Source organism: Staurois parvus, unplaced genomic scaffold, assembly GCF_062004578.1.
Source record: "Staurois parvus isolate SC_StPar_1 unplaced genomic scaffold, SC_StPar_1.0 ptg000549l, whole genome shotgun sequence".
Taxonomy (NCBI): Eukaryota; Metazoa; Chordata; class Amphibia; order Anura; family Ranidae; genus Staurois; species Staurois parvus.
The window spans coordinates 1,422,035-1,432,791 of record NW_028318345.1 but is presented as its reverse complement, the minus strand read 5'-3'; the positions used below and the strand labels follow the sequence as shown (position 1 = coordinate 1,432,791).

Genomic DNA, 10,757 nt, shown 5'->3' with positions numbered 1-10,757 from the left:
CCCCCCAGTATACCAAAATTATGGGCCATGAATAATCTTAGCCGGCATTACAATATACTCAGGTGAGCAGTTGGCAGCTGTAGTTAAAAAAAAGCAGCCTGACAGTATTTATAAACAACACTGCTCCAGACCACGATTATACAAAGATAGAGAGTTACATATTGTTAGTTTTGTATCTTTCTGTTCATTCATCTACAGATCAAAGGGTTGAATTTACTGTAGATCTGCAAATGATGTTAGTTAAAGTGTCACTAAACCCATATCATAAATAACTATCAATACATGCTGTATTATATGCTGTTCATACTCAATCAGTCACCATGAGATTTGTTTTGTGTATTCTGCTAAATCCTGGTTGATCCTGCTGATCCCTATCTCCGCCTTCTGTTCATGTCCCCAATTCAGCTAGGGATTTTGCAGCTGTAGTGACAACTTTGCCCATGCTGTTTTCAGTGAGTTTCTATGCTATTTCCTCCCTATCATTTCTGAGCAGCCCATGTGACTCACAAATGTGGACATATACACAGTGGTATATGGCAGCCCACTCCCTCCTTCCTCCTCCATGCCCACTAACCAGCTAAACACAATGGAGGTGAGATATTATATGTAGATTAATGGAGGAATCACCTCCTTATTATTCTAAGACACAGGCTGAAGGGATGTGACACAGCCTGTGACTGCCAGAAATCCACCCTCGTAATGTTATTTCCACAAAATATTAAAGATTTGATTTCAAATATATATATGTATGCCAATTTTAAACAGTTTATTGATACTATGTATTTATTTTTACTCTGTATTGCAAAGGCTTTTTTCATTTTGAACATGTGACCAGCAGCAGAGGACTAGAAGCTCCTCTGCCACTGTTTCCCTGCAGATAGACTGGGAAAGAGCTGGGTCATGTGACAGCTGTATATCAATGAGGAAATCGGAACTTAGATGTTTCGTTTTTTATTAAAATAATTACAGTGCCATCATAAATATACAGAAATAGAAGGGGTAATGTAAATTAAACAGTATCTACACTATAATACTATCACCTTAGAGCAACTTAATAATTAAAAAAAAAAGTTTTTTTTTTTAATAAAATGTTTCTTTGTTTAACTCCTTTCTAACCCTTAGTGTACGCTAATCAGCTCTAATTAACTCCTTAGTCTCCTTTTCTCATCAACTATTATTTTTCGGCAAATTTGTTTTTGTTTCTGTTGTATTAACTTTTACATTAAGGGCCAGTTCACACTACATGCATTTCAGTTGCTTTTTTTCTGCATCCAAAACACACAGAAAGTAGATTATATGGTTATCAATGTCATAATTCACATCAGTGTTTGCAGTTCATTCCAGATGCAAAAAAAAAAAAGTAGAACAGGCTGCATTTTTCCTGCACAAAACTGTACTGGAATGAAGTAAAATGCATAAAAAATGCACCAGAATGGTGCACCAAAATGCACTGGAATGCACCAAAAGACACTAAAAATGCACTGAAATGCACATGTCCCTATTTAAATTGAAGAAAAAGAGAGAGGGAAAAATGAACTGGAAAGCATCAAAAACGCACTGGAATGCGTAAAAAATGCATAAAAATGCACCAGAACATGCCAAAAATGTGTTTTGTTATTTGTTTTGATTGTTCATATTTTTACACGTGTAACATGTTTACAGAATTCCCATTTCAAAAAAATCACAAAATTGAAAAAAAACCCACTTTATTTCATTTGTAACTACCTTTGCAATGGTTTGTACCAGATTCGTAATTTTAGGGTCGTTTTGAACAGGACAAATTAAAGGATTAAAGAATAAAATGCAGTAACACTATTTCTTTATAAGCTAAAACCGCTCAAAAAAAAAAAATTATGTTTTGTTGCATTTTATTGTATAAGGCTTGCAACAAAAAAAAATGTTGTAAGACAATATTATGAAAAAAAGTCTTGTTTGTCCTTTAAAAAAAATACATGTATTACCTTGTTATCTTTAGTAGTGACAAAGTTATTGCCGAATAAACAGGTCCAAAGCAGAAATGTAATAGCTCTGGTCCATAGGGGGTATACAGATGTGAGAGGTAAAACAGTTAAAAGAAAAATTCTTGTACAGAAAGTTTTTCTTTCCAAGGGGTTCCCACCGTAACACAGAACACAAAACAGTGCAAAGTGTTAAAGTGGTTGTGAAGGCTCAAAGTTTTTTACCTTTATGCATTCTATGCATGAAGGTAAAAAACCTGCTGTGTGCAGCAGCCCCCCAGCCACCCTTAATACTTACCTGAGCCCCATCGCGATCCAGTGGTGTGCACGAGAGCAGCAGGAGCCAATGGCAATCACAGCCAGTGAGCGAATGAGGACAGAGCAGGGGCCAAGCTGTGCTCTGTGTCTGAATGGACAAAAAGAGCAGCAGCTAGGGAGTGAGCCTGCTCAGGTGCCCCCATCTCAAAACCACTGCACAGAGCAGGTAAGTATTACATGTTTTTTATTAAAAAAAAATCAGCCTTTAGTATCACTTAAGACCTCCTGATTCAGCTCAGACTCACAGTCTGTCATGGCACAGATTTTAACTCAGCTTCCTGGCTATTGAGTTGCCCAGATTGGGCTGTACAGGTTCCCAGAATCAGGAGGCTGCATGAATCATTATGACAGGGAGTATATTACTTTGACTGTTTCGAAACATTGTTTCTATCTGCCAAAGGCAATCATTAGCACTAAAATATGGGATTATTATTTGCAATACTTCTGTGGCTAATTTATCTATTTGCAGCACTATAAGGCTAGGTTTACACTGATGCGGCTATGTGAGCAATATTTTGCATGGGCACTGCAGTCCATTTGAATTTGAATGGGCTGCCATGCCTCCTGAAATGCAGGGAAAAGGTCCCTGTCCTATTTTTGGAATTGCAGTTCGCACTGTACCCGTAAGTGCTGGCTGCAGTTCCTAGTGCAGGAACACTTTCCAGTGCGTGCGGCATGCTATTAGAATTAATGGCACCCGCACACATCTCTGTGTATTTCTGTGCTAGTGGTTATGGCTGCAGGAACAGGTGGTGTCCCACAGAGGCACATCACCTGCACAGATGTGAACCTAGCATAATAAAATTGTTGGAATTGACAGAACTATAATATTGACAACTACAATGTACTAGTCCTTGTTCCATCCACCAGTGAGAGCAATTGCCTGCTGATTTATGTTATTTGTATTCTAGAGAACATTGAACCAGAAGAGAAAATACACTAAGAACTTTTCATTTTGCTCTATTCTCACAACAGCTGGTTGACTTGCTCAGAACAAATGCACATGAATTTTTGTTGGGCAAAAAGCTATTCAATTTTTTCTTCATAAATAGACCCCTTAGTGACAGCATTTTCATAACCAGCCTAACCCTTCCCATTATCTGGGAGTTAGTGTTGGCTAATATATATATAACACCTTGAAAACACATCAGATCCCAATGGGGAAAAATATCATGCTGGATATCTATACTGATATGGACTGGGAAAAGTGTTAGGAACATTAGGATGCCCCATCGTTTGATGGAAATGAAAATTATCACCGTACAGAGGACTGCATTCAAAGATAACCCTAAAATCAAAGTGAAAGAATTACACAGCAATCTAGTCAATTTTGCTAAAATTTTATTGCAGCAACTCAAAATGGTACTCAGTAGTTTGTATGGCCCCCAAGTGCTTGTTTGCATGCCTGACAATGTCAGGGCATGCTTCTAATGAGACAACGGATGATGTTCTGGGGTATTTCCTCCCAGATCTGGACCAGGGCATCATGGAGCTCCTTACCAGTCTGATGTGGATGCTGGTGGCGTCGGATGGTCTGAAACATGATGTTCCAGGGTATTCTATTGGATTTAGGTCAGGCGAGCATGGGGCCATATCAATTCCTTCATCCTCCAGGAACTGCCTGCATACTCTTGCCACATGAGGCCAGGCATTGTTTGCACCAGGAGGAACCCAGGACCCACTGCACCAGCATAGGGTCTGACAATGGGTCCAAGGATTTCTTCCCGATACCTAATGGCAGCCAGGGTGCATTGTCTAGCCTGTAAATGTCTGTGCGTCCCCCTATGGATATGCCTTCCCAGACCATCACTGACCCACCACCAAAATGATCATTCAGAACGATGTTACAGGCAGCATAACTTTCTCCATGGCTTCTCCAGACCCTTTCACGTCTGTTACACCTGCTCTCATCTGTGAAAAGCACAGAGTGCCAGTGGCGGACCTGCCAATTCTGGTGTTCAATGGCAAATGCCAATCAAGCTCTATAGTGTTGGGCAGTGAGCGCAGGGCCCACTAGAGGACGTCAGGCCCTTAGGCCCCCCTCATGAAGTCTGTTTCTGATTGTTTGGTCAGAGACCTTCACACCAGCGGCCTGCTGGAGGTTATTTTGTAGGGCTCTGACAGTTCTCATCCTGTTCTTCCTTGTACAAAGGAGCAGATACCATTCCTGTTGATGGGTGAAGGACCTCCTATGGCTCTGTCCAGCTCTCCTAGAGTAACTGTCTGTCTCCTGGAATCTCCTCCATGCTCTTGAGACTGTGCTGGGAGACACTGCAAACCTTCTGGCAGTGGCATCCTGGAGGAGTTGGACTGCCTGTGCAACCTCTGTAGGGTCCAGGTATTGCCTCATGCTACCAGTAGTGACACTGACCCTAACCAAATGCAAATCTAGTGAAAAACAGTCATAACAGATGAATAGGGAAAAATGTCAGTGGCCTCCACCTGTAAAACAATTCCTGTTTTGGTGGTCATCTCATTGTTGCCCATCTAGTGCATCTGTTTTTAATTTCATTAACACCAAAGCAGTTGCAACTAATTAACAACCCCCTCTGCTAATTAACTGACCAGATCAATATCCCAGGAGTTTAATTGACTTGATGCTATACTCTGATTAAAATGTGTTCCTTTAATATTTTTGAGCAGTGTATATTGTATGTCTAGTAGATTTGAGAAGCAATTTGTATAGTGCAGGTTTGTAAATAAATTAATAAGTCTTATTGGTTGCTGTCAGGAACACAAACAGTTTCTCTTTCCAACAAATTAAGTGCAAGCATGTGACCAGTGTGCAAACATCTGCTGAGCCCTTTCACCTCTGTGCATGCTAGATACAGTTTTCCTTCAGTCTGTAGCAGTCTTCCACATCTCTCCTCATATGACATATTCGATTTCTAGTTGATGTAATTGCACTATGCTGATGATAAATCCTGAAAACCTGCACAATTAAAAAATCCTGGAGACTGAAAAGAAAAACACTGCCCTACTGTGACCTCACATTTGTTTTACCACAGCTCAGTATAAGTCTTTTTTACTGGAAATATGATATTGGTTTTCATTTCTGTGGTAATTACATGTTCCCATTAGCACAGTTTTAGGCACAGACAGAGAGGGATAATTTGTATTATGCATACCTCTGTAGCTTCAAATAAATTAGATGCATAGCATGTGCTGATATATTTCGGATATACAAAATGTTTAAAGCTGAACACTTGAGAAAAACATTAAGTTGGCCATATTTAGATCAAAATGTGGCTTGTTCAACAGAGACTTGTGTACAACCAACCTTTCAGGTGTTTCCCGAACGATCAGTCCTGAAGGCTATACCTGGAAACACTGTCAGAATATAATAATTCTGCAGGAGTGATTCCCCCATCCACACTGAGTCTGTTGAACCTGCTGGTTGAATGGAAAAAAAATTTCAATGAATGGGCTGCCTTACCCTTGCAGTGGGGTTCTCAGCTCCGTAAGACTCAAATGCTAGTGCTGGGTCTTCTTTGCTCTCCAATGCACTGGGTTGTCAGTGGGTCCTTGGTGTTTGCACCTACAATGCAAGATTGTTGTTCCTGCATTGTACTTGATTATGTCAGAATGCCTGTGAACAACAGAGAAGTGGAGAGAAGTGGACTCGGGAGACCAGTTGTCCAGCTGGAGAAGGCCTGGGAGAGCATGGAGTAATGCAGGCCATACATGGGTCGAATTCCACTTTTCTTTAGAAAATCTGAAATTTCATGCATTTTGTAATCCATTGGTGCTACCATTGATTTCAGAATTCGACCAACCAAGCCTTCAAGTTCACGTTACTACAGAAAGGAATTTGCATGGCCAAGAATCTTCTTTTTTCCAGGTCACAGCTCTCGCTCATTTCTTTTTAAATTACATTTCTGGCATGATTCTCCCATCAATGATTCGAAAATTCATTTGTTTTGCAAGATGTTTCCAACATGCCTGATCACTCAAATCAATAGTTGCTTGAAAATCAGTCGTTGCTGTGGCTCACTAATGGTGCGAAATTCAAACGATAATTTTCGATAGAAACTTTTTTTGGAATTTGACCCATGTATGGCTGGCTTGAGGTAAATATAGTTGCTATTTATGTGTTCCTAATGCAGGCCATACATGGGTCGAATTCTGAACTAATTGTCTTTAGAAAATAGGACATTTTGTGCATTTTGCAATTCAATTATGCCACCACTGATTTTGAAATTTGACCAACCAAGCCTTTAATTTCACCTCATGCTGCTACAGAAAAGAATTTTCGTGGCCAAGAATTTTCTTTTCTTTCCAGGTCATAGCTCATGCTCATTTCTCTTTCAATTACATTTCTCGCATGAGTCTCACATCACTGATTAGAAATTTGTTCATGTTTAAAAAAATTTCCAACATGGCCAATCACTAAAATTTGATGGTCGCTCGAAAATTGGCCATGGCTGTGGCCCACTAATGGTGTGAAATTTGAACAAAGAGAACGAAGGTTTTTTGAAAGAAATTTTTTTCAGAATTCAAGCCATGGCTTTAGAAAAATTGAGCATTTAACCCCTGCAGTGCAAAGGGAGCCCCACAAGTGATATGTCCAATCTGCTTCCTTCACATTCAACAATAGCATTTTTTTTTTGTTTGTTTAAATGAAATGCAAGGAAAACACTGTTTGCCCAGCCTGGCACATCAGATAAAAAGCATTTGATATAAACAACCTCCCCATTCAGTTAATTTTGACTTTGTTCCAAAATGCTACAGTCTACGTCTTACTACTATGAAAGCTCTATGGCAAGGGTCGGCAACCCGTCAACCGTGATTGACCAGTCGACTGCGGGGAGCCGACAGGTCGATCCTGGTTGTGGTTTTGCCTTCCCCCAGCCTCCACCACTCTCATGTTATCGGCGGAGCGGAGAGCAGGAGGCAGCATAGTGCTGGATGGAGGGCGAGGTCAGGGCTCGAAGCTGCTCAGTGATTGCTTGCTAGGCTGTCCTAGCAACCAATCACCAGCTTGGTATTATGATCTCTGTCAGCTCCTGCTCCCACCTTCCCCCCTGGGTGGGGGGACACAGGAGACTTGTGGGAGGGGGGTTTAGGAGACACTGTGGGAGGGGGGACACAGGAGACTCTGTGGGAGGGGGGCTTAGGAGACACTGTGGAAGGGAGGGCAGAGGGGACACTGTGGAAGGGGGGACGCAGGAGACTCTGTGGGAGGGGGGGCTTAAGAGACACCGTGGGAGGGGGTACACAGGGGACACTGTTGGAGGGTGGAAAGAATAAACTACAGTGGGGGGATTTTGATGAGAAAAGGACAGCGGACACTGCTTTGAGGGATTTGATGGCAGAGAACACTGATATGGGGCAGGGTAGAGGACACTACACAGTGGGGGGGGTGATGTGAAGGGGGCAAAGGACACTGATTTGGGGGGTACAGGACACTACTGGGGGGAAGGGGGCAGAGGATACGACAGTGGGGGGATTTGGTATGAAGGGAGGCAGAGGATGTTGCTTTGGGGGGTACAGGACACTACTGTGGAGGGAGGGGGGAAAAGGATGCAGCATTGGTGGGTACAGGACACTACAGTGGGGGTGATGTAAAGGGGGACAGAGGACACTACTGTGGGGGGCTGGGAAAGATGTTGGACATGAACTCTTCCGCATTAATACGATCCAACTTAGGATTGTTAAAGAAAATAGGCCCCCTAGATGTATTTTTAACTGTTGAAAGAACCTGTTTAATGTATTGGGATGTACTGAAGCCAGAAACAGGCAGACAAGTAGCATTTTCAGAAAAAGGTCAGCAATAACAGCCTATGTATTTCTCTCAATTTTTCTGTAAGTCTCCCCCCAGCACCAATAAACCCCAACATGGACTCGAGATTTCAATGGATGCTTTAGTTTTAGGACCTTCTTCTAGAATGTTATATGGATAATATCAGCATGGCGGGTAGTTTACATACTTGCGGCCCTCCAGCCAGGGATGTATTTACCACAAGGCATTTGACTACGGCGGCATTTTTCAGGGGGACAGCGCTGCCCCCCAAAAGAAGGGATGGAAGAAAGGACACATGCCGCATGGGGACCAGGTGGGAACTGAGAGAGGCTGCGGGCTGTTTTATGGTGTATGCAGAGCCTGACTCTTGTTTCCAGGGATGTCCGGAGCTGTGAAGGTGAATGTCTTCTCTCTCGCTGGGGTGGGGGGTTGCCAGTGTATGGGAGGCAGTGGTAGTGGAAGGCTCTCTTGGGTGGGAAGGTGTTGTTGGTCAATGTCAGGCTCCTATCATGGGGGGGGGGATTTGTCAGTGTCAGGGTCTCTCCAAGGGGGGGGGGGGAGAGCCGATTTTTGAGTTGCCTAGGGCAGCATTAAACCTAAATACACCACTGCCTCCAGCCATTATGATACAAGTTCATAGTGGATGGAATCTTCTTGGGCACCATTAGGTTCCATAACGGAGACCATAAGACAGCAGCTAATGTCAATGTTCTTTTAAGTCATGTTTGCCCCATGCTGGTCCCTCAGTGGAACATTCACTGCTGCTGGATGCATTTCAATATACTGGTACTAGATGTGCACAGTGTGAGAAGTATACAAGCTCATATTCTCATATACACCTCTTGTATTGTATCTAAAAGTCAGCTGCTTTCTGTTTGTTTGTTTTTTTAATTCAGTGCAATATTTGAGTCATTGTTAGGTATGATATCTTGCATAGATGTTTGTCCAAATCCTAACTCCTAAAGAATAAATGTTTCTTGAGAGGGCTATGGGAGCTGCCATTGATTACCTCCTTCTAAAAAGCTAGTAGCATGGTTGTTATGTTGTCCCAGTGGTTTGATTTCTATTTGAGCCATGAACCGAAAAAAATATGCATATGTGGAAATTCAGAGTATAGCAAGCAGTAATCTGCATAATTGTTCCAAATCAACGACGAACACTATCGAAGCCAGAAAGGTTACATTACAAAGCAAGCATCTTCCAAATCGCAAGACAGCAATGATAGCTCCATGTTTACGATGGTAAAGGTGTATTTTGATACTCTCTGTGTCATGGGCCCATTCACAGTAGGAACTGCATGTGAATTACAAAAGAATGCTGCGCAGTTCCTGTATGCTTCATATGCAGTTCCATGCAGTGCGATTTCAGCCCTATTAATTTTGAATGAGCTAAAATCGCACCACACCAAAAGAAGTGCATGAACTACTTTTTGAAATGCAATGCAACCACATTGCATGGTACTTCTGTACCATGTGATCCAGTGCAGGTAAACGCAATGCTTTTGCAACCTTTATTTGGGGTGTCCATAACTTTGAAGTGACCCCCGCAGCAGGTGGCAAGGTCATTGCAATTGGAATGTGGTGCAGGAAGCCCCGCAGTACCTCGGCTTTCCAGCACTGCATTCTAGTGTGAATGGACCCTAAGGGTAAAGTGTCAACGTGAACAATTCCCAACTCTCATATGCCCGCTGCAAACCTTAGTTATATTTTTTTAACTTATGACTTACTATATTACTTATTACATTACACAAGGAAAATTTATTTTTTAAAATTTAATTATGCAAAGTCTGAAGTCTATGACACTGAAACAGTTTATTGTAAAGACAGTGTTCTCTAAAACCTTTAAAAAAACAGATTTGCATAGGGCACAGAAATTCTTTTGGATTCTACAAATAATTCAAGGAGCAGGGCCCTCCTATCCCTCTTGTATTGAACTGTATAGTTGCTGTATTGTCTCCCGTTATATTGTAAAGTGCTGAGCAAACTGTTTGCGCTATATAAATCCTGTATAATAATAATTTGACAAAAATCATACTGACATACTGGTCATGAAGGGAATGGGATCAGGAGATCCTGCTGCAGGATACTGGTTACTAAAATGTGTAATTTCACTTCATTTCAAGGCTAGTTTTCTCATTATTAAAAAAGTGTTCTTTTATTTCAGTGAGAACAGATGGATGGCCATGCTGTGCATGTTATCTTCACAGGTGCGGTGTTAAAGGGCAGGTTGGCTTGAACACAAGTTGCTTCATTTGACCATTGGCATACATGCCACTTTCATCTTGCCAGGTGTTTCTACCATGCCTTCTATAATCTGCATTGTCTGTAAACTGGGAATGGCATTTCTTGTAGGCTGCAGAGTAGTTTGGGACTTCTGGAACTTTCTGTTAGATAAACACATACATACATTTTCTTAAAGCATTTTAAAATGCTGAGTAAATTAACAGTTAACAAACAAATCATTATACAGTTCAATCGTAAAATCTGCATTGCTTGAAGAAATAAAAGGGGATAGAAAGTACGGAAAGTTAAAAAAAAGTTAATAAGGCAAAGTTTTCCTTGAATCTATTCTCATGTTCTCCCTCCAGGGTTTCATGCTGCATTTATCGCTTATTTACCGACTTAGCTACATGAAGATCTGAGGATCAGCTCCAGAGCACCAACAATTGCCTTTAAGTGAAATCCTTACAATAAAAATAGACATGAATACTCCCAATTCCCAAGTGCATTTTTTTCTGA

The 10,757-nt window shown here is 41.6% G+C and overlaps 1 protein-coding gene across 1 annotated transcript in view; it reads right to left on the bottom strand.

Annotated features, from left to right (window-relative positions):
- Nucleotides 1–9,811: 9,811 nt before the first annotated feature.
- CFAP95 (cilia and flagella associated protein 95) overlaps nucleotides 9,812–10,757 on the bottom strand; it is a 33,274-nt gene continuing 32,328 nt past the window's right edge. The window contains exon 6 of the mRNA XM_089691028.1: nucleotides 9,812–10,402. Within this exon, the coding sequence (XP_089547154.1) occupies nucleotides 10,220–10,402 (183 nt within the window). The 3' untranslated portion in view covers nucleotides 9,812–10,219. The remainder of the gene's footprint in view (nucleotides 10,403–10,757) is intronic.